This window comes from Convolutriloba macropyga, chromosome 2 (assembly GCF_964194025.1).
Source record: "Convolutriloba macropyga chromosome 2, txConMacr16.3, whole genome shotgun sequence".
Lineage (NCBI taxonomy): Eukaryota > Metazoa > Xenacoelomorpha > Acoela > Convolutidae > Convolutriloba > Convolutriloba macropyga.
In genome coordinates this window covers 64,032,449-64,060,037 of record NC_134469.1, presented here as the reverse complement: position 1 = coordinate 64,060,037, position 27,589 = coordinate 64,032,449, and the positions used below count along the sequence as shown (strand labels likewise).

The 27,589-nt window shown below is 35.2% G+C and overlaps 2 protein-coding genes across 3 annotated transcripts in view; both read right to left on the bottom strand.

The window, feature by feature from the left end:
- The window catches only part of LOC142335402 (proteasome maturation protein-like), a 517,526-nt gene that overhangs the window by 144,442 nt on the left and 345,495 nt on the right, over positions 1 to 27,589 (bottom strand). The gene's annotated exons all lie outside the window — the stretch shown is intronic.
- Positions 78 to 26,775, bottom strand: LOC142334966 (uncharacterized). The gene is made up of 12 exons (XM_075383293.1): positions 26,065 to 26,775; positions 21,486 to 21,758; positions 20,699 to 20,887; positions 16,217 to 16,421; positions 7,813 to 8,047; positions 6,778 to 6,982; positions 5,783 to 5,983; positions 5,257 to 5,463; positions 1,324 to 1,566; positions 882 to 1,079; positions 462 to 597; positions 78 to 376 (listed from the first exon to the last, which is right to left on the bottom strand). The coding sequence occupies exons 1-12, from the start codon at positions 26,470 to 26,472 to the stop codon at positions 78 to 80; spliced, it is 2,799 nt and encodes a 932-aa protein (XP_075239408.1). The 5' UTR covers positions 26,473 to 26,775.

Here is a 27,589-nt window from a genome sequence, read left to right as displayed (position 1 = left end):
ATGGGTAGTTCAGAATTGACGTTCATGAGTATCACGTGTTAATGTGTATCATAATAGCTATAGCACAAAACAGTTCATCACCTTATAGGGTTCAACTCATTCCACGATAAGTGAGACAGGAAGTTCGGCTCAGCCAGCATTGAGTAATAGTCCGGCACAACTACCAGATCTGTGTTGCGTCGAACGGGGAACCACGCACCCATGTTGTCGCATGCTATCTGACGTGCCACAATGTCCTGATTGGCTAATCCAACCGAGTACACAAATACTCTAATCTGATTGGCTGCTTCTGATTCGCTGTTCAATAGCTCTATCTGCTTCAAAAGTGCCAAGTTGGCGGCGTGATCAAGAGCAAGTAGGACAACTTTGGCACAATCTAGAGGCACAAAATCAAATCAAAAGTCAACGCACATACTTTACGTTATATACAACATGGCACATGCATAAGCATGATTACCAACTTTTGTGTTTGGGATTGTTGAGTAGATGGAATGCTCTTTGAATGAGGTGTGTGATTGAGTTCCCTTTCCTAACTTGGCTTTTCTCCCTGTCCTCTATCTCCTCTCGCAATGTGGACCTGTCACTCTCACGAACAATCTGAACACATTACAAGTTATTATTCATAATATTCAAGATATAAAATTGCAAATTTATTTCGTTTTTTTTTTCGGTTCCTAAACTGCCTTTTACGAGCTCCCAGTTCTCAACAATTTTAGGAGAAAATGTCTAACCATGCTGAGCTAATATCGGTGGGTTTATCAAAAAATTGGATATTGGAATGTGGTACTGACGCGTTATGAAATTGATGCTTAACAATTCCCCACAAGATTTAAGCAGAAATTCCAATCAGAAAAAGATTGCACAAAAAGGATCAATTTAACCTGCATCATCTGTGATGGAAGAGATGCTCTGTGAGTGTGAAGGAATTGGAAGTGGTCGGAGGCAGTGACAGTGTCAGAGAGAGCCAAGAGCAATTTCGTCATCAGATCCGTAGTCTTTGTATCCTCATTTCCATTTGAAAAGGAAAAACTTGATACTAAAACCACGTTCTTGGACGGAGATCGAACTTTAGCCCAGATCTGAAACCAGACAATAATGAACAGTCATAAAATTGAATATTTAATTAAATACCGAAACTAAATTTTAAACGAGCTGGAATTCGCTCAATGTACACTTTATGACTACTGTTTATTAAAAGAAAATTAATAATTTTGTCTTCATGAACTCAACCTCAATCGTGTTCAACAAAAAACATTCTGATCATAAGACTATCAATTTGTATTTTTTTTTGTTGCAGGTGGTTAATGACAGATCCTTACTGACCCTTTCTGCAGCGCTATTATGCACATGTTGCTGGCTGCATTGCCTTTCGGGTATTATGTCTGATGTGAGATGTAGTCCAGGATAGTTTCTGATGAATCTGGTGTTTCCATCCAAATAGTAAAGCCACTGGAACCAGTTGTTATTTCTAGCTTTTCCATTTAGTTTGCTGGTTTCTACGCCAAATGTGCGCTTCCAGTTGGCCTCCAACGCATTCGTCATGCATATTGAATTCTGAAGATCTCTCTAGAAAAAGTGAACAATCGAATGATAGATTAAATCAGTGCTCGCATTCAGTTCTCAAAAGTAGTATAGTATGTGACAAGGGTACGTTCAATGAAGAAATAAACGATATCAATAATGCAGAATTGATTTTAAGAAATTACAATTAAGCTATCTAAAAAATTTTCAACGAGTGATCAACAATTGATTTTTGCTAGACTCTGCTTTGAGGTGATTTTAGAGATATTGTAACATATGATTCCATTTCTTTGCACACTTAAATATACAAGTGCACTATTTTTGTCTCTGGTTCAGATTTTCTGCGAATTTCAGCAATTGTTCAATCTAATTGAATCAATATTCAAGACATGCAAATCATTTTCTAAATATTTCATAATAATTTAATTTTATAAAATACTTTGTGTATTTATATTTTTGTACTCCGGGTCGTACAACTCCACCTGTGAGAAGAACAAAACCTGATTCAAATTTAAGAGAACTTCTCACGTAGGTTGAGAACTTCTCCTAGAAAGATTTTGAAACTTTTCATTTTTTTGAAATTTTCCGGCTATGCTTAAAAAAATTGTGCTCAAAACGAGCTGGTTTGAAATTAGAAATTGTGCAAGTTTCATTTTTTGAGCGTTGAGAGTGCAGATGATGAAGTACTTCGTTGTCTTAGCTTCATGCTTTTAAAGCTTCAAAGTATATAAAAAAAGCTGATTTTGCACTTTTAGCTATCGAAATTTGGAGAAGGCTAAGTCGCACAGTATGTATTTTGAGCTACTTCGCATTTTTCAACAATCAGCTCAGCTTGAATACACTAAATTAATGAAAAATAACCAATGAAAAGCATCCTCTAAAGATTGGAAACGAATATTGCGCTTTTCTACAGATTACAGAGGAGTAAAGGCAATCTAAGGTTTTTCATTCTGTCCAGTAACAGCATAACAGTACTTGCCAAAATTAAATGCGGTAGGTGAAAACAAGCGGACACAGTAAGGCAGTAGAATAGATGCAATTTAGGACTAAACTAATTAATATAGCCTCAAATAATGTAAAGCCTCAAACACAGCCTCAAAGTAATATGCCTGAGTCAAATGCTATTCGCTTGAGTAAGGGAATAAGTTTACAACCAAACTATCTTGTTCTAATTACTTTTTTAAAACAAAAACTTTGGAAAAGAAAGTCTCGAGTCTATTTATATATATATATATATATATATATATATATATTTATATATATACACACACACACACACACACACACATATATATATATATATATATATATATATATATATATATATATATATATATATATACATATATATATATATATATATATATATATTATATATATATTATATATATATTATATATATATATAATATATATATATATATATATATATATATACAACTAAAAAAGAAGTTTTAGAGTTACGCGGCTGGAACAATTGGGAGTCATACTCTCGCCTCTCGTTACGTTACCCACAACAGTAATGTCAAAATTGGAACGAAATTTGGTTCCCCGCCAGTTGATCGTGATGGCGTTTCCGGCCGGCGACCTTGATCGCGATCTCCTTGCCCTCTGGTCGGGGGAACTAAGAATTGAGTTACGCTTCTGTACCGCTCTGTTGACAAAGAGACGGTCTGCACTGTGCTCAATTATGACGCCGTTGTCTCCGTGCTCACAGGGGTTTCTGCCATACCAGTACTGGAACTTGACGAAGACCAGCTTTGTGCTTTTCGAGCTGACATTTTCAATATATTTAATAATTTTAAAAATAAGATTTGGTAACGGAAAAAAAAACATTCAAACAAACACGATCGAAAGATAAAAAGAGTAGAGGAGAAGAAAAGATAACGGACTCAAGAAAAGGTAAAAAAACTGATGATTGATAGCAGTATAAGGCAAATCACATTGCCGTTTTAATGAAGTACGAATTTCATACCCTCATTAAGTAGAAACACATATGTGCAATTTATTACAAAGTAATTCAAAGAAAATACGAGTGTGCGTTTTTGATATGCATAAAACAAAGTTAAGGATGCTGAAGAGATTGCTGGTTACTCCAGGTTCAGGCTCCATGCGGTACATATTAACAAAAAAGAGCAATTTTCTGACGTCAATGCATTCGATTGGCTAAACTTAAGCCACATGGAGACGTAGGATAAAACGACAACTCTGAAAATTCAAATCCAGTTTCAAGGACCTCTGAAGCATCAACTACGGATTGGACTGAGCTCTCTCTCTCTCTCTCTCTCTCTCTCTCTCTCTCTCTCTTTCGAGCAGCCCTCTCCAGGAAAGGAACTTAAGACGTTTTTCTAGCTGCACTTTTTCTTTCCGTCTTAGTACAGTAGCAACAACAGAATTAAGGTTGCGCTCTTGCAGAATAAAAGCAAAGGAACCTGAGTGATGCAAGGAGGAGCGGCAGGCGTAGTAGTAGAGCTTGCTTTTGGGAACGCCTTCGAGCATGCAAAAGGTAATCTTAGAGACACTGTTAGGAAAAAAGGTGCAATTTTTTTTTATTTAGTGATATGTGAACAAGTTTGATTACGTTTTTTTGCAATTTGAAAACCGTTTTCGCAGCCATTTTTTTATTTGCAGCACTTAGTTTTGGTCAAAATTTTTCTGACCACATTAACCGATTGGTGTCTTTTCCACAATAATAAAAATTTTAAGTTGAACTTAGGTGTTTATATTCTTTTATGACGTTTTCTTCAGACTTTTTTCGTTTTTTTTCTTCTGAGGAAAGTTTTGTTTGTGCAATTTTTCTATAGCAGTTTTTAGTTACAACAATTTTTTGAATGTTTGTTGAGCCAATGTTGTCAGCCAATTTCAATTTACCAATTTTGTGTAATATTTGCACAAAATGTGTTTTAAAAAACTTCGAGAACAATTTTTGTGAAGTTGTAACTTACGCTAAGCTCTACTTGTTTTATAATACGCTGAACTCTACTTGAACAAAAGCGGCACCCCATAATTTGTTGAAAACAGCTTTTTTGAAAACCCAACTAAAGAAATTTTAAGGAAATATTATCAATTTCAGATAGATAGCGCTTCTTTTTTTAGATTTTGTTTTTTCCCCTCAATTTCTTTTGATTTAAATATCTGAATGAAGCAAATTGTTTGTCCAAGTCAGCATGTGATTGTGGTCATAGTAAAGAGTTACATCAGGCGATTACGTTTGTCGTGCGGCTGTAGTTTTTAGTCCCTATATTCGACTACAGAGAGGTCACACAGCTTCGTTATATGTTACCCGGAACATGTTAATGCTTTTTTAAATAAAGCATGCAATAATTTCTGACAAACATCACTTAAGGTGCTGGTGCCTCTAGCTCTACGTTAACATGTGCATCCAAAATACCTTATCAAGACACCTGAGAACGGACAGTAATAGTCTAATGGTGCTCTTGCAAACTGATAATAGCTTTCTGATTGTTTGTTTATTCTGTCATTTGGTATCAGTTTGAGAACGAAATTATTTATGTGCATCCAAAAAATGACAAGCAAAGATCAGGCGATTCCTCGTTAATTGTCAGCTGGATTTTACTGGGATCTTCGCCCATATTGCAAGCTTAATGCTTTCCCCTGTGCCCTGATAATGGTCTGCTTATAAACACAGAGCTAAATTTGGGTTGTCATGAACAAAAACTTTTCAGAAAAGGACAATCTCGGTAATTATGAGCATTGGTTATCTCACGAGATTTACCCGTTGGTCTTGAGTAGAAATGTTGAACTGGCTTTTGATCACGTGGGACTGGTAGCTGTAACTAATGGTTGACCCGCCAAATGTAGCTGGTGCCAAGGGTGGTTTTCCATCCAATTGTGTTTTACCCTCACTATTATAATCATCAATACTGCAAATGCTCTCAGATGGCTCGTTTTCAAATGGGCAGCGCGTATTCATCTCCACAATCTGTGAAAAACATAAGAATAAGGAGCCTGTGATAAGATGAGTTGCATGACAACGCAGAGATACCTATAAATTGTATCCCAACGTTTTACTTTTACGCAAACGATAAAAATTTTTAATTACATCTTTCTTACAAAAGAATTATAAATTGAGTTTGTTCAGCTCAGAAAGAGCCGGACAGCTCTGAGCTGGCGTTACTAAGTATTCAGCCTATTCTGAACAGTTTTTGTCACCTAATTCATCTCATTTTTTTTATATCCCTTCGAATTACTGCTCTAGGGTTGCGTTTCACCGTTGGGGTTTTGTGCACCCTGTTACTAACATTGAGATGGTGCTCCGCTTGAATGGCCATCGACTGCAGAGCAGACTCAATGTTCTGTTTAACTTCATTTGCATCTACCCTTTCTTCTGCTCTACATTTGCCACCAATTCCCCTCACGCTCTCTCTCCACTTTTCCTTCTCTTCTTCCAGTGTCTTGCTGAAATCTGAGGATTCACAACTCTTCGCTGCCATAGATTGTGTCTGAAATGATAGCAATTATAGGAACTTGTTAGGAAACAAATCTGAATTCCCTAATTTTTGCATTTAAAGGCCGTCGTTAGTTTTTTCATAGGAAATTGTTTCGTATAAAATTTGGCGGGGCTATCCGCTATTTTTTTAAAAAACTTATGCTTATAAATCATTATGCATTTCCTGGTGTGGTCGAAGTGGGGAAAGACCTTATAGTTTTTATGGCGAAACCATCTAAATTTTTGAATGATTTGGGCAATCATTTGGAATTCATTCAAGGATCGGTCCTTGAATGAATTCTTTTAAATTGTACAGATCCTGATAGAAAATCAGGGAAGTCAAAGATTGGGGGATAAAATGTCCAGAAACCATTCTTCAGGGAGCTTTATGGAGTACTGGAAAATTTTATGATGAGCGAACTCCTTAAAAAGAAACCAGACAATACTGTCCTCCAATTTAAAACAACCAGAACCATTTTAATATTTATATTGGGTTTGTAGACTGTTACTCCATCTTGTTTTGATTTTAAAAATGAATATTCGGCCGTCCTAGTTTTAGCTTTTATTTTATTCTTTTGAAATCCTTAGTTTTTGAAAACTTTAATGAGAACATTAAAAAAAACATCTTATGAAAGATAAATGGAATTACTATTGAAGAAGCAGTTTTACGGCGTTAATTGAATTAATTGCTGCTATAGCCAAAAAGCCCCATGAATTTAAATCTGTTCGCTAGTTTCGGTAAATCGCCTACTTTTAGACTAGATCCATCCATAAATGATAGCTAGCGGGACACTTAATGATACTAACCCGTGTTTTTTCCTTGTCTGAAGGCGTAAGACTTGTGAAGTTTACAGTGACACAGAGAGCCCCGAATGAGTCAGAAGCCAAAAGAAGTCTCTTCTCTGACCAAGAGACACTGGCACCTTTATGAGCTCCATGGTCTCCTGTGGAATCTTCTGCTTGATTCTTCACAGCTGCACAAATCTCCACAATTTTTGGTTCTTTTTGATCACTTAAACAAATGAAGGAAGTAAGCGAATTAAATTAAGCTATAAGTTAAATTTTGCTCCTAAAATGCACTGGTAATTGTCTTTCTTCAGTCATTAGATTCAGCAATTTAATCAAAATACTACTTAAAAGAACAGCTTTCTTTTGAGAAATGCAGAAAAAATTTGAAATTCACTGCAAAATTAATCAGTCATTTTGTACACAATCAAATTTTATTGCTTCCCAGATCTTGTGTTACAGAAAACATTGTTTGGCATTCCTGATGTTTCATGTGGTATACTACCAGCCAAAATGAGCACTCATCGCTTTCCTTTATGTGGAGTAAGAGGAGGACCCAATTCCTTTCTAGAAAAGTCAATTATGCCTAATTCGCAAACTTTGCCGTGCTCAAAGCTTTTTGCTTCAGCGTGAGATGGTCGTCGTGGGACCAGCATGCTTCAGCGGTCTACGTTCAAAAAATAGTCTATATTTTAGCATAGAGATTTTGAGCTGCTTGAGACTGAACGTTTCTTGAAACTGAACGTTTTTTATGCCCAGTGAAACAAACTTGACACACCCTGTCAAAATATGCAAGATCTTGCCTTTTTTTCACAAAATAATAAATAGCTAATCAAGATCTTGACAAGCGTTAGCTGATGACACATTTTGATAAATTGCGATACGATCTTGTGAAGAGGTCTTTTTTCTTGAAAAACATTCTACAATCTTGCAACTTTGTGCATATCATGATGCTTTTTTGTCAAGATCGGGTCAAGATACCTCATCTCTAGATTTAATGATTGATACAGGGCTATTAAGTGCTTCAAGCTTGAAAGCCTTTGAAAAGTTGCTTACTCATTTGCACTTGGGTAGAGTGACCAGGAGAGACGGGAGCTGTGGATTGTGGAGTACATGTCGATATATTTGAGGACTACCATGGCATAGGTGTCTCTGTCTTCCGACACAAGTTGCCACTCTCCTTTGTAGTCACATGCCAAGTCTCTCAAAGCACTGTTGTCCATCCGTTGGTCAAACGAATATACAAAGAGTTTGTGATTCAACGATTTAAATGTTTCGTGCAGCTGTTTCACTGAAAAGCAATTTGGAAAACATTTATCTGGGGACATCTTGCTTTCCTGCTAAATTTGGGCATTGAGTAGACCACCTCTAATTAAAGTAGTTTTGAAAAAGATAAAAACGAAAATTTCAAAGCAATAGCTATGATTCTAAAAACTGCATCAGTTGACGTTCAATCTACAATATGTTTAACAAGACGGCTCGTGCGAGTCTGCGCTTAGCACAGAAAGTTCCAGCATACCTCTCAAGGTTGCAAAACAGCTTTTAAATTCTGACACTGTTGGGAGTATCCAAAAGCAACTTATATGAATTGCAGTAAAATACTTGTTCTGTTTGAACCAAACAAAGTTCTTTTTTCGGCAGACAACAACTAAAACTCTTCAACAAATTCTAAAATATTCAGTATAATAGAATTTTAATCAGATGGACACTGAAAATCCGTACAAACGCACACACACACAAACACACACAACATATTACACAAACAAATAAACACAAAACCCAATACTAAAAAATCATTTTTCAAATTTTCAAAAATAGGCGGAGGCATGGTTAAGGCAATTGTATCGGTAACAATAATTTTGACGCTAAATTTTGAATTTTTTTAAAGTCTGGAGAGATTTTTGTTTCAATTTTCATTTTTCAACAGGATTGTGCAACAGTTAATTAATTAAAACCTTGAAGAAGTAACTTAGAAACACAGTTTAGGTTTTTGACTTTCTTTTTACACTTTTATAGCAAATTTTAAGTAGTTTTTGCAAAAATTTGACATGATTTCGGTCAGTTTTTGCTCTCTGCCTCTATTTTTGTCCGAAATTTAAAAGAACTAATTTTATTTACACTAATTCTCTCTCTCTCTCTCACTCTCTCTCTCTCTCTCTCTCTCTCTCTCTCTCTCTTTCTCTCTCTCTCTCTCTCTCTCTCTCTCTCTCTCTCTCTCTCTCTCTCTCTCTCTCTCTCTCTCTCTCTCTCTTTCTCTCTTTACACACAAACCACGCGAAATACAAAAGAAAAGACTTTTTATGAACCCATACAAGCGTGCACACACAAATACAAACACCGAGAGCGAAAAAATGACAATTTTTTTTTCTCGGCATCTGCACTTTCCTCACGCTTCCTCACCTTTCAGTTGCTTTGATTGTTTTTTTTCGCAAATCTGATTTCTTCTGTGAGTGTCTATCGGTAATCGTAAAATTAAAAAAATCTAAAATAAACTTTTTGAAAATTTCGAAACATTTTGTGATATTTTCATAATTCATGAGCTACAATTAAATTCTCAAAATCTCAGAGACGTGTTACCACAAAGACTTTAAAACACAGTTTTTCCTCTGAAAGATTTTAAAACTGCAAATTTTTAGCAAAATATAAGTAATTTTTCTTGTCTTCTGACAGTTTCTGCCCTCTGCTTATTTGTGTCTAATATTTGAAAGAACCATTTTTCTCACACTAACTCTCTTTTTTTCTTTCTCCTTCTCTTACACACAAACATTACACAAATGAAAAAAACGCAGCACACCCATACATACTCCCGCAGAGGTATGCACACACATAAAAACAAATACACACTTCGCCAAGAAACATCTATTCTTTCTTTTTTAAAAACATCCGATCTCTTCTCTAAGTTAGTCACCACTCAAATATGTCCTGATTGTTATTTCAGATTGATTGGTAAATGACAATAGAATCTGCAGCTCACTCTTCAGGTTTTCTTGTCAACTTTGATATTTCTTGAAATTTCTTGAAATTTCTTGTCAAAAGAAATTTCAAGAAATTTCTTGTCAAAGAGGTTTTCTTAAAATTTCTTGTCAACTTTGATGTTATATGAGGATAAAAGGACGAATAATTTTTCAAAATCATGCCAACAGAGAAATCGCAGTCTTGAAATGAAAACATTTATAGCCACAATTTGTAGCAGAAAAAAAGTTTTCCAACTTTCTTTTGAAATATAACAGTTTTTGCACTTGACATCTAATGGTGTCTCAGATTTTAAAGCACTTTCGCTCACGCTAATTCTCTCTCTCTCTCTCTCTCTCTCTCTCTCGCTCTCTCTCTCTCTCGCTCTCTATCTTGCACGCATACAACACATCCTAAAAACACGCACACCCATCCAGACATTCACACAAGAACACAAAGAGAGAAAGGCTTGATTACACATAAATTTTTTGTGAACTGAAAGAGAAAAGAGAATTTTTTTTCGTTTTTCAAAAAGAACTTTTGCTTTTCGTATGATTAGTCTCACTATCAATGAATATATAGGTTTTTCTATTTACAGAAACCCCAAAAAATTGGAAAGTTTAGTCGGAAAAGCATTTTCAGAAAGCAGAGAAGAGAAATAAAATTTATTTAGATTTCCTTTCTTAAATAAAGAATGTGATTAAATTAATGATCAGTTCATGAAATCCTTTTCATTTTTTTTACGTGCCAAGGTTTGAAAATACTCAAATGACTAGTCCTGATGATAGGTTGAAAATATTTTGCAAGAACAACTCCAGAAATTTGAAAATACAGCTTTTTTCTGCTTTTTATTTTAAATTATCAAATTTGATTCTTGCTATTTCTAGAGCTCTAAACTGCCCGATGTCTTCAATTTTCCCGCAAATTTTTTAATGCATAAAAAAAAGATTTGTACAATAGATTTTAACCAGCAGAAAACAGAGACACAAAAAAAATAAATTTGAAAAAAAAGCGAGGAAAAAAATAGTTTGCTTGTTTTTAGAAAATTTCGGTCATACGACTTACATTGTTATTTTTTAGGCTTGAAACGGTAAAGTATTGCCTCTAAATTTCGATTTAACCTTACAAAATTTACTACAAGTTTTCTGTTTTTGCTATCTTAATTTTCAACGCGAATCTGTCACCAGCCCCCCCCCCCCCAGCGATGTTTGTTCCTTCTCAAGTAGATTTTAACCTGCAGAAAACAGAGACACAAAAAAAATTTAAAAAAAAAATGCGAGGAAAAAAATATTTTGTTTGTTTTTAGAAAATTTCGGTCATACGACTTACATTGTTTTTTTAGGCTTGAAACGGTAAAGTATTGCCTCTAAATTTCTATTTGACCTTACAAAATTTACTACAAGTTTTTCTGTTTTTGCTATCTTAAATTTCAACGCAAATCTGTCACACCCCCAGCGATGTTTTTTCCTTCTCAAGTTTTCACTTTTTCCATCGAAAATTTCCTTTTGTGTCCTTTTTGCTAATTTCTGATAATTTTTGTTCACATCAAATTAGATCCTGATGTCTACAAAATGTGTTCTTTCTTTTTTCTCTACGATGCTTAAACAAAAAGTGAAAATTTGTCTGAAGAAAAAAAGCCAGCCTCGCAGCATATATATTCCCCATTTTTTTTTTAAAAATGTTTAAACAATTATCCTAGAGTTTTGTGAGATCTTTCGCTTGTTCAACGGAAAACGGAAATCAGAACTGTCACTGATTCAAAAATCGAATTCAAATATTGCCTGATTAAAAGAGACCATTAGGATTGTTCTATGTCCTCTCAGAAATGTATGCAATAATGACTCGTAGAACTCGTTTCTCATAAACACTATATTTGATTTTCAATAGCCATTTTAAAGTAGAAAAACATTTTATAATCACTGTATTGCAAAGCGTTCCTTGAATTATCAATTAAGTTTGTCAAAAATTTGCCGTTGTTTTTTTAATATCATAATATTGATCGTTTCCAGTATAAACACCACAAAAATATAAGAATATTCAAATTTGGAATATTTTTTAATTCCATATTTGTTTCACTGCTACCTTTTAAAGATCCGGATCTGAAGTAAAACTCTCAAAACCGATAAAAAAGTGAATCCGAACAAATTTGCTCAATTGCACTCTATCAATTGTAACACTAACTCACTTCATTCGAAGCAACGATCACAAAGGAATCAAGATTATGGTCGCAGATTGTTTTGAACATTACTTAACAGAAACTACTCAATATTGTAAATTAGCGCAATTGCGGAACGGTGATTTTCATTGAAACGTGGAAAAAAAACAAAATATTAGTTTTTTAACAAAAAAATTGAGCATAGAATGAACAAAAACGTAAATAAAACTAAAACTTGCTCATTCAACCGAAAACTTTGACAAAAAATCATTAAAATGGACCAAATTTTTTATGGTACAATGTAGGAGATTTTGCTGAAAAGCTAAAGCCAACTAGAGCCAAAACACAAAATAACTAAACGTCAGTAGTTTTTTGAAATGAAGTACTTTTAAATCTGCAATTAAACGATCTGCTACTGCGTCAAACAAAGACTCGATTGAAATATAGGTCTCTCCCCATTAGCTTAAATTTTTTGCCATAGTTTCTATCAAAATCGAGAAACGAATTCAAATACCCTCAAGTAAGGTCTTTTGAAAAAGTGAGATGTGATTTCCATTTGATATGACTTCAAAACATCGGGTGTTTTGAGGTTACAACAAAGGACGATTACAAAACTAATTTTCAGATATTTGTACCTGAAACTTATTTTTGAAAGCGTTTCTTCAATTTGATAAAAAGTATGGCGAAAATTTAAAGCTGAAGGGAAATTAGGAGAGACCTATATTTCAATGGAATCCTAGAATCCTCCCAAATTTAAACTTCAATAGAGTTCATGAGGATTTTTACAAAACTTTGCAAAAAACATTTTAAATTATTCATTGTCACCAATAATGAAAAACTAATAAAAAGAACAGTTTGAAAAGTAATAGGAAAAATAATAAGAAAAAGGGCAGCTACGAACAGGCCACCGTGGCCTAAATGCTCTTCCGCTGCGATTACGCAGAAACCACTATAAAAGTTAATTTCATTATTATATATTTATTCGTTGATTTTTACAGTGCCTCTACAAAGCGTATATAGATCAAAATTAAAAATTAAATCTAAATTTTATTATTATTAATCTAAATTTTATTTTTTATTTAAAAAAATTTAAAATACGAGATAATGCTTGACCAACGGGAGGATTAAAATATCCACTTCTTAAAACTTGAAAAATATCATAAAATACAACATGAACTCATAATTTTTGCTTATATTAATAGGCCTCATCGCGCTTAGGCCGTCGCTTCTCTTAATGCATTTTGCAGGTCATGTTCAGCTGAGGTAAACCCTGCTGTGCTTTCTTCTCAAACCTCTCTTAAGCCACAGGAATTGCTGGCTTTTAAATATCCAAAACAACCACACAAGCATTATTAAGACAACGAGAAAATTTATTGTTTTTGTTTATTTTTTGTTGTAACTTCTTCGCTAATATGACGAAGCTTCTCGCTCAGCTGAGCACGTGAAGAACAATTTGAGTTTGAATGTAAAATCTTAAAAAGTTGTGAAAATTGTCAAGTGGTCCATTGAAGTGATGAGCACTTAAGGCAACTCGTCTAAGTATGCCGAGTGATATTAGTGAGTAATTGAGTATATTTGACGTGTTGTATTCGAGGCGGTGGCCTCTGAATTGATGGTGCGCGGCGTATGTTTGTGGGCCAGTCGCGTACATTTACACACACCTGTGCAAAAAACAATCAGTAAGTCGTAAATTACAGTAACGCCTAATTAGCCAGCTTGGTGAGCAAGAAAAACTTAGAGGCTCAATTTGTGCAGTAAACTTTCTCTCACTTTGAGAAGATTTATGATACAATCTAAAGCTTTGTAAGAAGCTACAAGAAAATTAATTTTGAGTGGAACATAAGTGCTACATGCTTTTAGATTGCAAGTGGGCCAGTACACCGTTTAAAATGTATTAATTGCTCGAGAGAAAAACATCTCGAAACTCATAGTGTAAATTACGGCTTCCTCTGCTTAATCAATCATCAGAGCCATTTTGCTTAATTTATGCTTGTTCGCTTTGAACTAAAAGTAGTAAATTAAACTAGTATCTCCGTCAAATCAACACTGTTTCAAGTACCGTTGCTTAATGTCAACGCATCGTAAATTGCTCGCTCTCAATGTTAACCATATAAAGACAAAAACCATTCTTATCACGGGAAGTGAGAAAAGTTAATAAATATGGCAGAAATGGGATCCTTGTGAACCAATTGGTATAACCGATTAATAACCATTTATATCACATTTTGAAGCCCATCAAATCAACCATGTTCTAGTGCATCGCAAAGGTATACCAACTAGCTCAAGCACTTCTTTTCTACACCGAACCAGAACTTGACTCTCTTGCTTGCATATTATTACCGACTGATTGCCTTCTGAATTGTATTAGGTGTGAGTGAATTTAAATCAACTGGTCTTTTATTACAAAATTTCTAGCTAAAATTATCGCAGAATTTTGTCACACTTTATAGATGATATATCAGCAGCGTTCATTTCGTCAATATAGTTGCAATAAAAAATACTCGTCTCTTTTTACTGAAGTCAATGAGAAAAGTGTCTTTGATTTGAGGTGTCTTTGACTTCATGCAAGGATCATATTTTGAGGATCATATATTCATACAAGGATTTCATACTGCCCATACTTGATTTCTTAGTAAGATTGAATGAAACTGAAAAAATCATAAATGATCTTTGCATTACTACCAAGAAATTATATATGATCATTGTATTATTAAAAAGAAATCATATATGATTCTAGTGTCAATAACCAGGAATCGTGCATTTTTTTCATAATTCTTTTAACCCTTATGTTTTGTGTTATTTTTCGAAAGGGCATTACTTTTTTGATTCCCGGCATCACTTCGTGCACCACCGGAATATCCTGAAGTGCAATATTCATTGGAAATTTGGGTGCCAAATAAATTTAAACAGTCTATCTGTATGACAAAAGTCTTGAAATTATCTGAAGCCAGCTTATATCTAAAACTGACCATTTCCAAGAACTTTTAAAAAAATTGTATGCAAAATCAAAATCATAGTCTAAATACTTGTAAAACCAAAGCTATTGTTTAAGCGCACACAAATACTCCAATGTAGACTGCATATGCTATATATTAATTATACATGGCCCGGCTACTACATACGGTAATTGTTGGCAACAGTCAATGTTTTATGTGACATATAAGACCTTGTGTAATTTCGAAGAAAATTTTCCGGCTTCTACCAAGCATGGCAACTGAAAACTATGCAGTTCTCCGGCTGGGAAATTGTTTGTTTGAATTTTGTCCAGGAATAATCTTTGTATGACTGTTAGGAAATCATACAGATCATAAAAGATCTAGTTTGATTATTAAGAGCCATTTTGACCTACGAAACCAAAGAAAATGGTTTGATAAGTTTTTGAAATAGTTGATTCCAATCTTTTTAATGTGTTGAATGCCAAAATAAAGCGACTATACCAATAAATAATAAATAAAGGGATTTCAACATTTTTGGCTTGAAAAAATAACAATACTGACTGTTTCTCATGTTTTTCTCATAGATTTCTTATAATTCCCATGTTTTATTTAACCATTTCTTTAAATCTTTTTTAACTAAGAAGTTTCAAAAACTGGTGACCATATTGATTGCTTCTTCGATCTCTGGTAGGACTGGTAAGTTATAAAATCTTGATAGCTCTACCGACGGTTAATTGTTGCAGTTGATCAGTCCCCAGACTTTTACTTAGTGTTAAGATCTATATAATTATTTTTCTCGAATGAACATACAAATTGAAGATTTAACTATAATTTGAACTGATGGGATTTTTGGATTAATTGATATTCTATAAAGAGTTGCAACCTAAGAGTTTTAATTTCAGCTCTGGTCGTGCTTACACGCCTATCTTGTAAGATCTTGTAAGAATTTTGCAAGACTCTTGTACCAAATTGTATAATCTTACAAAAGTCTTGCAAGATTCTTACAAAATAGGAGTGAAATGCATGACTCTTACAAGATAAGCGTGTAGTTGCAGGATCTTACCAGATGAGCAATTTTGCAAGATTCTTACAAGATCTTACAAGATAGGCACGTAAGCACAACTAGTGTTAAAAATTCAATATATTATTGTGCAATTAATCAGTAATGGTAATAAATATAGGAATCTGGCACTCGCCTACTTCAGAGCGTATCAAGCCAGATTTGTTAATTTAATGTTAATACGACACGATAGACTAAAATATGAATCTGGCGTGATGCTCCGATATGTTGGCGTGTGCCTATTTTGCTATTACTATAATCGTTTTTAGATTGCACTAAGAAAGCTGGTGCGAACGGAGAAATTAAGTTTCTTCTTTCCTAGCTCTTACAAATCGGAAATATTAAAATATGCAACACCTGCTTCCTTGCTGAAGTGTCTGTCTGTAATCAGGTGGACAAATTCGGAGCCACACAAAGCTGACTTGTAATTCAGTTGCCCTGTAACTAGTTTGGTTAATAGCAGAACATTTTGTGTAGTCATTAGCCAATCATATTTCACATTGAGAAGCACCTCGCGCTTGAGAGCATCCACAGCATCAGTGGAGCTTGTGACAAAATTTAGCTAAAAAATTGAAAATGATTACAACAGTTTTTGGCGCTTTTTTCAAATACACAAAGAGTGAAGACCATAAACTATAGGCAAAAGTTCATCAAAAGAACTTATTCAACCTTCAAAACGCATTTATTATTTAATTCTGATTTTGAGCAATAACTATGGTTCATAATGGATTGAATACAACTTCTTCTTTTCTCGACATTTGATTTTATGTGCGCGATCATTGGACCGGTCAAATAAGTAATTTTAACCTGTAAATAAAAAAGTCAAACGTGTTTTCACAATGACAAACGGCAAATAACAGAGGGAAATTTTCAATAGATAACCGAATGAGGGCAGTCTAATTGCCAGTTGCCCACTTCTTTTTAAAACCATTACTTTGTCGGATTCTTTAGTACATCACCCACGAGTCGAGAAATGAACCCACTAAGTCGGGAAACGTTTAATTGTGGCATCATTATAGACATAAGCGCCCGGACTTACGTGTCATAGTAATTCAGCGCTGGTGATGACAATACCAATAACAACCATTACTCAATTATTATATAATCAGTTCAAAATCTAAATTCCCGACTACCAAATGGACAAAGATATTCAGTCTTACCCGGGTCGAGGTTTTTGGGTAAATTTTTGTAAGAAATGCGGTGAATGCGGTGAATTTTTGTAAGAAATGCGGTGATTGCGGTGAAAATAAATATTTCACCGCATTTCACCGCATTTCTTACAAAAATTCACCGCAAAGTTCACCGCATTTCTTACAAAAATTCACCGCAAAATTCACCGCATTTCTTACAAAAATTCACCGCATCGAGTTTTGTGGCAAAATAATGTAAGAAATGCGGTGAAAGCGGTGAAAAAAAATAATTCACCACATTTCACCGCATTTTTTACAAAAATTCACCGCGAAATTCACCGCATTTCTTACACAAAGTGAAAGCGGTGAATGCGGTGAAAAAAAATAATTCACCACATTTCACCGCATTTTTTACAAAAATTCACCGCGACATTCACCGCATTTCTTACAAAAACTCATCGCATATGATTTCCAAAGTTTACTCAATCTGATTTAAATTCACATGAAATTATAAAGTTGTTAGTGACAGTCGGCGCCGTGGACTAAGCAGTGGATGGCACACTGGAGGTTATAGGTTCGAACCAGTGTGGGGAAAATTCTTTTTTGTAAGAATACTGAGGACGCGGTGAAAATAAATAATTCTCCGCGATTCACCGCATTCACCGCAAAAAGATGTAAGAAATACGCGGTGAAAATTATTTTTTTTCACCACATTTCACCGCATTTATTACGAAAATTCACCGCCAAACCTCGACCCGGGTAATAAATCTGTGGATACAGACGGCTATCCTCGGTATTAATCTAGACATTCTTGCACTCAGTGCTCCACATCATCTTGGCCACATTTTACCCTTTTTGTGACAATACACGACATGATTCGATTTTGAAATGAGAATCGAAAAACTCTGCGCTTAATAAAAGATTAAAAATTCTGATCATTGATAATAGTTGGTTTGCTAGTCTCGTATTTTTGACTATTACAGCGCATTGTTAGCTCCTTTTAGTTTCCACAAGAATTAGACTGCGTCCAGTAATTGGTGACTTGAGCGTGATAGTAAGATTGAGTTAACAATTTTGCACATTAATGAACCCGGTCATGAAGTTTGTTATGATAAATTAAAATAGCCACGGGTTAAAATTGAGTTGCTAATCCATATCACAGGAATGGGTCGGTAAACTGGCAGTAATCAAAAGAATAGCGCTATAGCTATAGATATGTTTATTAGCCGCAACAATTGTTGACGTTATTTTCTCTTTGATTTCGTGTGGTTTGTTACCTGTTAGGGAGTTGTCAAAAGTTACAAAAGAACTTCCTCCCCTTAATCATAAAACCCCTTTTTCGAGTTGTATCAGGTTTAAAATTGTCACAACTTTATGTAAATATTGTATGTACAATCAAATGCCACATTAAAGAAAGAGCAGAAATGAAAGGTTGAACTCCCTGGAAATTGATTGAAATCTTAAACTTTTGTTCCAATCCAGTACAAGAGTGTGATAAATGTTTGTTTTGCTTTTAATTGAAGGCGACGAAGTTGTGAACAAAGAAAGCAACTTTAAATATTTCAAAAATGTCCGCAACAGGTCAACATTAGTTCACACTTGTTCGGATCAGAAAAAGAAGCCGGAATGATTATTTCAATCTTTCTCAGGAGCTTAAGTTAATAGGCCAAACTCGATTGGGCGAAAGGAATTTTTACAGCCGTTAAGCAAAATTCAGAACTAAATTTTTGTGGAAACTAGGTGAACTGAACACCGATCAAAATACTAAAAGGAGGTACTGCAACATCCGCTTGATAACATAATGTAGTCTATAACGTGACTGTAACGATTATTTTCGTAGAAAATAGCTTACAAATACAATCACACATTGACCAAGTTTTGAGTTTTCGGATTCTGAATTTTTTCACGATCTGGCTTATCTCCAACTCACTCAATTGTTTCTGCGTTTTTATTCGACGGGTAGTTCCATCTATAGTACACTCTTACATTAAAGTACGATATTAAAGAACTTGGATTTTCGATTCAAAGAGGTGTCGAATTTCAATAAGTATAGAAGGTCATTCTGTACATATTGATTAGTAGTATTAAAAACTAATTATTCTTTCCCTGTTATGTTTTGCGTCTCTTCCATCAACCAACCCCCCCCCCCCACAAAATTATAGCCCCCCTTTACGGTATTTTTGGTCTGGCTCTTACCTAATCGTCGGTCTGTTTCGTCTGGTTCATACCCAATCGTCGGTCTGGAACATACCCAAAATGCGGTCTGGTCAATACCTATTTCAGTCTGTTAACATCTTTGGAGAGGAAAAATTTAAAAATTCAGCTCTAATCAGCGCCAAACAAACTAATTGCACTGATCAAAGCGCAGATTTCCAACTGAAAACTGTAGCCAGTCCTCTGCAAAAAATATTTGAGCCCTAAAATGATCATTTTTGTAAGCAGCAGCCGACTTTTTGCAACCAGCAATATAATGATAGACGATTAAACTTACACTATTATTCGATTACTGAACACTCTGTGGTTTTTGGGTTAAATAAACTTTTTGGTTAAAAACAGTCAACATAGTGTAAGTTGAGTTCTGGGCTTAAAATTTGAAACGCGTAAAACATCATTCTCTCAGAGTAATTCTAAATACTAAATTCGGTTAGGCCCAGGGTAATCAAAGTCTGATCAGTCTGTTCCAGGGTTGGTCTTGGGTCTGTTCGGTCTGCTGCAGGATGGGCCTTGGGCCTGTTCAGATAGCCCAGGTCTTGGGTCCTCTCGGTCTGAGCTCGGGTCGGCCTTGATTCTGTTCCATCTGGCCCAGGGTTGTTCTGGAGTCTGTTTGGTCCTGCCCAAGTCTGTTCGGCCTGGCCCATACCTGAATTTGGGTCTGATCGGTCCGAACCGCCCTGTCTGCGGCCCAAGTCCGTCTGGCCCTTATCTGCTTTGGGTTCGAAAATCTCATCCTGGGTAGGTTATCTGACAACTAAGGTGGGGGGGGGCATATTTTGAAAGAGCCTATTTTTCGAAATCAAAATTATTGGCCAATATGACGGTGATCGAACCCACGATCTCCGGCTCTCCGTGCATTTGTCCTCCTTACTTCGCCACAATCACAATTACTGTTGAACTATTGTCTTTTGCGCCGTTAATATACGCTTCAAACCAGCAATTTTTCTAGCGAAAAAGCAAGCAAAATATATTACTCGGGGGACTTGCATTTAAAATTGCCCAGTACTGTGCAAAATAACACTTGGAGTTTGGTACGGGAATCTTTTGGCATGTAAAGACGGCTGTCAGGTACACTTGACGACTTATGGAATCAAGTAAACTGTGAAGTATCTCCTTTAAGTGTTTCAATTGGTGTTCACCTAGTTTCCACAAAACTTTAATTTATACTTTTGAACTAATTGGCTTCGAAAATTCCTTCCGCCTAAAGCCTAATATCCAACCCCCGTTTCTTACTAACATGTGTTTGTGTGTGTGTGTGTGTGTGTGTGTGTGTGTGTGCTTGGTGGAAATCAGAAAAATAACATGTCCGCGTTTTTTGCGATAATAATAAAGTTTTTTGAGACGATCTCTGAAACCACAAAATAATGTAAAAAGCTCTTGATCTAGCTTGCTAAAAAGTTGCGTAAAATGGCCGGGACCAAAAAATTTGGACCCTGCGAGACTTCACGAAACATTATTTTTGACTTAGTTTCTCTATACGTTGTGAAGAACTAACCGTTATTGAATTGAGTTCCGCTTGTGTCAGGAGGTCACTATCAAAGAAAAGGAGACATACGTTGTCTGAATCGGTTAATGTCTCCAAGAGGCTGAGGAGTAGCGACTTCATGGAAGCGGTGAATTCAGCTTGTGAGTTATCCACCAAGATCACTAATGATTTCCTCTCCTGGCGAAGCTTTAGATAACCCTGTCAAACAAAGCCATCGCTTAAAAAAGTAGGTATTGATTTCTAACATTGCTTTCTCTAATTGGCTTAAGATTAAATAATGTCAACAGTTTTCCATCACACTCCTTCTTTACTGATAGTGTTTATTAATATTCATTAGATTTCCCTTACATTTTGAGGCTTAGTTTTAGAGTTTACGCCTTCAACAAAGCAGGAACAAATTTTAAGCTAAACACTTCTTTAGTAACTAGATAGTGTTAGGATTTAACCAAACTTTAAAGTGATTTTAAAAATTCAGTACTGATAATACAATTATGTTCAGTATTGTTGAGTGCATAAATAAATACATATGTATCTGCATTTAACTTATAACCTGGGAACTAGTTTAACAGTATTTCCGATATTCTCGTAACCAATTCTCGTAACAACTATAGAGCTTTTCAAAAAACGATGAGAAAAGTTCGCTGAATTAACTTACTTCCTGCAAAGTGATAAAATTTAATGCTTCGTTTATTTTCCGGGATCAAAGAAAATCGAATTTGGTAATCTTCTGACAATTTAAAAAAAACATTCGGACAAATATGGCCTATTCGCTCACAAAGTGTCTTAGAGATGCTACCTTATGGAATAGAGCGTTTGCATCTGGGGTGAGTTGAAATGATTTGTAAATGGATATGGCCGGGAGCAGGAGAGAGAGGCCAGTGCTGGAATGCAGTGCGGAGGAGGACACCACCCCTGCAGGTGATGTCACAACAGCAGCAGAGGAAGAGGTGTCTATGGAAGATTGTGTCCTTGGAAATGTTAATTTCGATAAACTGCTTGTCGCCTCCATTAAATGAGGCAGTTTAGGCCCCACTTGAGTCATGCCAAAACAAATACTTCTCACAAAACCCTGAAATAAAAAAATAATTTCAAAATATTTGAATGCTACATTTTAAAAAATCAAAGATAATAAATGCTATTGATACAAAAACTTTACCTGGTTTGATATGTCACCGCTGAAAACCACTGAAAAAAGGTAAGATTTATAGCGTGAATTTGATGAAAAATGCAATATTTCCGCTATCAATACGGTGAAAAAAAATTTTACCGCTAATAAACGCAAATCTTAGTAAAAGTCACCGCAAATCCTGTGAAACTCATGGAGATTTCAGAGTTGGTATCAAAATAAAGAAGTGCTTTGATCAAAATATATGTTCTTCATTACGATCTTCTTTTAACAACTTTAATTCATAATCATTCAAACTCTCGAATTTTTGTTTTCAAGTTTTTATCTCGCAAAGTCAACGAGATATTTTTTTAGTGTGAATTAAATCTTTAATTAATTTTCGTGACCTAATTTAAGATCAGAGGCTAATTAATTACCTCAATAAAAAACGACAGTTTTCTCTTAATTAAATGAAATATTAATTATAGCCGTTTTTTAAACTATTGCAAGGCGAATGCAGGCAAATTAAATTTTCCCCCTTAACAAACGCAACGTTAAAAATCGGTTGCGGAAAAAAATCCCCGCTGAAAAAACCCCCACTTCATTTTAGGTAGGAAATAAACCACCACGGAAATAAACCCCCACTTTTCTTTTAAAGGGCAGAGCATTTAGCGCGTTTGGCCATGCCTCGCGGGCCATGGCCATGCCTCAGCGGCCCGTGGGACTTGGTATGAAACTATCACAACCAAACAAATTATCACGACCGAAATTCAATTTTAATATGGGGGTTTATTTCCGTAGGGATTTATTTCCGTGGGGGTTTATTTCCTAACAAAAGTTAAGTGGTTTTTTTTTCAGTGGGGGTTTATTTCCTAGACCCGTTAAAAATATGAAGCACCCAGCTTCTTTTACTAGCCTTAACCTCATTACGATGCAGAGGTATACCCCAAAATTTCCGCCTTAGTAAAATTGGCTCGAAAATTAGTTACATACAATGAACGAAATTAGATGACATCCTTTGTGTCTTAATTTTCGCAAAAGGGGTTCCGCCAATTTTGCGAAATAAAAGAACATTCGGTGTGAAAAGTAGGTAACAAATCTTGTAGTACGTTTCCGCTCAATTTAGGTCTCTATTATTCGCGCGCACTTTGAGCATGCAATAAGCACTTTTGTAAAGATTTAATTGAAGCCTTCAAAGCTTTAAAGTACTTTAAATACATGCAACCACAAAAACTGATTTTTTTCCGAAAAATCCCTCGCACATCAAAGGCTTTGTATATCAATGTGGGACTGGCCAATTTTAATAAGTGCTAATAAATAGTACTAATTAGCAGTAATAAGTAGTAACAAAGTACTATAAGTAGTAATAAAGTAGTAATAAAGTACTACTAGTAGTAATAAGTCAGGCTTAATTAAATAAGTAGTAATTAATTTAGGCTTAATTGCGGATTATATGCGAAATCGAGCTACATTGCGTGTGAAAAATCGATACGTAAATTGAGCGGATGCGTGATACAACTCGCGCGAAAAATAGGTTATTGAGTTTGTACTTGTATTTCGCGGCTAAAATTAGGACACTTTTGCGAACACGGGATACGATATTCCCTTCCATTTTGCCGGTTTCTGCTAAAGTAGCTCTTTTCCGCAATATTGTACCACTTTCAATGTATTAACATAGTAAAAACGAACACGAGATACACACATCGGGCATATCTGCCGGTGACGATTTGGGTATACCTCTGCACTGTAATGCTATTTTCAACAACAAAAAACAACGGCACTAAGTATAAAAAATGACATTTTTTCTGTGTAAACTGGCCACATTTTCAACAATTTTTTAATTTCATATCAATTTATATTATCAACTTCATGTTTTTTAACCATTTATGGTTTGCTGACAATTTAAAATAAAAAGGAGATATGAAGATTGAACCTTTTGACTTCATATGAATCCATATTGATAAAAAATTAAACTTCCATTGTATTTTATTATTTTATCAAGTTGAGCACTCTTTCTCCGAGTGCATGAAAAGGCAAATGCCAAGTTCAATGTCCTTCTGTAACAAGACAATAAAGACAATTGCTAAAAACAAAAACTAATAACAAAGGCACTCGGTATAAAAATTAATTTGGACTTTATTCCTCAGTCAAAACATCAATGCAGCTGATTGTGGGACTGCATAATCTTAAGCCATAAAAATTTGTACATTGAGAAAAATTTGTTCGTAAATTTTTCTGCTTGCTTTTGATCTAAAAGTACTTAAACTTTTTTCAGGAAGTTTGATGGTGTGCAAAAAACAGTATATTATAAGCTGTACATCAGTTACGTAAGTGAAGTGACAACAAAATCCATAAGAAACTTCATAATGCAAATTTGATTGGGGGGTTGGATTAAAAAGAGTTTTCCTTACGGGGAATAATCTGATCATTAGCAACCCAGGTTGCCAGAGCTTGGAAAACTCCGTAAGTAATACCACGATACGATACCGTATGTCTTAAATGATAACAGCATTAAGATATTGTTGTTTGCAATCGTAAGAGTTGAAATCTAATCATTAAACAGCTCAACTCTCACCCTTAACGAGCAAAGGAATTTTATATACAAAAAAAATCGGTAGCTTTCTTGTGCATTATTACTTGCTCTAATGGTAAAGGTAAAGTAAGCCAAAGTAAAAGTTGAAGTCAACATATGAGCAAGTTGAAAGTTATGTAACATAGTTATGTAATCTTTCAGAAATAATTCAATGTTGACCGTTACAATCAAGACTGCGCATTGAGTTTATAATGTATTTCAGTTTATCAGAGAAACAAGAATAAGTTCATTTTTAAGAGATCTAGTTTTTTGAGCCTCAGTAGACCACTGTCCATGGCCATGCCTCTCACCCGCGGTGAGATGTAATCTGGAAACTGCGGGCCGGTTATGGCGGCAAAGCCGCGATGCGCGCCCACTGGCCCGCCAGTGGCCAACTTAAAATATGGGTATCCCAGAATTTTTTGGCACACTTGGCCTCATTTTAAATTTCGACTTGCTTGCCTATCGGCTTGCTTGACCACCACAGCTCTGTATACTAAGCGAAGTAGCTCTTATAGTAACGCTAAAATGCACAGCCATCTTATCAAAAATGAACTATTCTCTGGATTGGGGTGATCATGGCATTATAATTATTGTCTGCCTTAAATAGGCCTTAGAAGGGACTGCCTTAAAAAAAGAGGCAAACAGTATTAAAGTTTAGCAATGTCTGAATATGGCCTATTTTTGTCTGGTTTTCACTTTGGTTAATTTTTGCCTGGGATCTTTTCAACAATTGCCCCCTTTTGCAAAAGGGGGGCTGTTCTTGAATAGAATTTAAGCGAGCGATTTATTCAGAACAAATCAGAGACGACTAATAAATTTCCGTTCATGCTCATGCTGTATTAAACTGGATAGAATAAAATGCGCCATGCTGGGGCAATTAGCCGAATTGGAAAACAAAGCGAAAAGAATTTCCGACTGGCGGGTCGGTGGGCGCGCTTCGCGGCTTAACCGCGATAACCGACCCGCGATTTCCGGATTACATCTCACAGCGCGTGAGAGGCATGGCCGTGAACAGCGGTCCGCAGATCTTTTCCGCTAGCGCCCCCCCAGTAAATTAGGCACCCCCTATTGGTATATGTTTAAACATTATGAATACATTTGAGTTATTACCTATGTATACGTATGAATAGGCATTTAGAAAATACTATTAGAGCGGAGGTTTGAAAATAATATGTGCATAGAAATAAGTCACTGCATATAATGTAAGCATCAACCAAAAACTTGTTGTTATTGCATTTTTAGTAATTACGAGCTTTGTAAAGGGGTTAAAAACTATAACTTTCTTGAAAACTGCTACATATATGGTTGTTGATGTACTATACTAGGAACGATATTATGAAATTAAATAAACTTTTCAGAAGGGAGCAAAACATTAATTTTTGGGGAGTGCCTAAATTTCGGCTATATAGGACTGGGGGGGGGGGCGCTAGCGGAAAAGATCCCGGTCCGCAATTGCGCCTAAACTGATATTCGGCTATCGAAACTGTAGGCCAACTAATATTGTGGTAAAGTATAGCACAAAAGGGGTGGCGATTCTCTACTAGGTACAAAAAGGGGGCAATTGTTGAAAAGATTCTCTGCCTGGAAGGGTTTAATCACCAACGAATACCTTACGCATAACTTTTGGTTATAAAATAGATCCGTATTTGTTTTAGGAACCAGGAGAAATTAAAAAAAATTTAAAATCTAACTCACCGGGTACACCTCATAATAATTCAGAAGATCTTTGCCATAATTTGAAGCAAGCAGAATAGAAGATAGATGCAAAGGATAAACCACGGAGGAATGTCTCCTTAAATAAAGATCCTTCTCTTTAGAATTCAAAAATTCCCACAAACTAATGCTAGATCCCAAGTCATAACTGTCAATAAAGCTACAATTTAAACTTTTTTCAAGGCTATCTGTATCACCAGCAGATTTTGTAAGTAAATCTTTGTCCAGACTAAGAGATAAATCGAAAGCAATCCTCTTTAAGTTGTCTTCAATTAGTGATATAGTCGAATATTTGTCAATGTAATTTTGCTGACTGGCAACGACGACTAACAGAAATATTTCAATTGTAATTAGTTTACAAGGAAAAGAGCAGCGAGAAATTTGCATCATGAACTGAGCTAGGGTACTTCAAGGAAGCCCAAAAGATAACAAAGTTTGTCCAATAAGGATCCAATAATTACATAAACTTATTAAAAGAAGCTAATAATTGACTTATTGTTCGAGACTTCAGCCAAATTCAAATTTTTGTAGCATCGTAGCTTGAAGTATTATCTGAATTAGTTTTCAGATTCAGGGCAGGTTGCAGTTTTGTTTGATTTACACTTCCTACGGGGACAACTTTAGTCAGGGGAGAGGAAATAAAGACGGGTAGTAAGTACACGGGACTTGCTTCAACCAGCTGCGCTGTTTGGTTTGATTTATTCATTAAACAGCTGTTGGACAGTTCCTTGTGCTGCTTTACACTACGCCATTTTAGCCAATCAAAATCAAGATCAAAACACAAATTGTTGATATTTTTAATTGGTGAGCTCAATTAGAAAACGATTGGAACTTTAAAAACGAACTAAAAGTAAACATCAATTGCTAGTAGCAATCATTCATTGCGATTAAACAAAATTCTTATTGAAACAAAACTATCGCAAGAGCAATTACGATCTCGGTTTGATGAGAAAAACTGGATCTTGTTCCGATAATTTTTCCCGATGAAATGACATAACTAGAAAAGATCTTGAAATCAACTCTATAGTTTCTTGAATTACATGCAATGAACTTTTAAATTAGACCTCAATCATTCCAAATATTCATATTCCAATATCGATAGTTCAAGATTCCGATATCATATTTAGTTGTACGGCAATGTGAAAACTTTGAAAAAGCTTCCATCTTATATAATCTAATTTGATATTCGTTGGGCACAGCAATTTAGCGAGTTCCTTTAAACGTTGTCAGTCGGCCATATGTCACTTAAATTTAAAAAGTTTCCTAAGTTTTTGTACCATAACAGCGACCAAGATAGTCTTACAATTGAGATTAGAAAAATTGATAAAAATATGCTTGGGAACCATTGTCTAAAATCATTATGTTGAAGCCAATTGTTGCTTACCGCTAGGTTAATACCATCTTATATCCAATCTATTAAAATTTAAATCAATTCAGATTTTATGCAAAAAATCTTAATGTAACCGATTGGACGAAGAGGGAATGACCTTTGAACAACAGTGGTACA

Bases quoted from the DNA above. Each gene is read 5' to 3' on its own strand.
- LOC142334966 (XM_075383293.1), bottom strand. From the start codon at position 26,472: ATGATGCAAATTTCTCGCTGCTCTTTTCCTTGTAAACTAATTACAATT. The intron at 6,983-7,812 runs GTAAGCAACTTT...CATTTGTTTAAG, and splicing joins CTCTACCCAAGTGCAAATGA to TGATCAAAAAGAACCAAAAA. The intron at 5,984-6,777 runs GTTAGTATCATT...CTATCATTTCAG, and splicing joins CAGACAAGGAAAAAACACGG to ACACAATCTATGGCAGCGAA.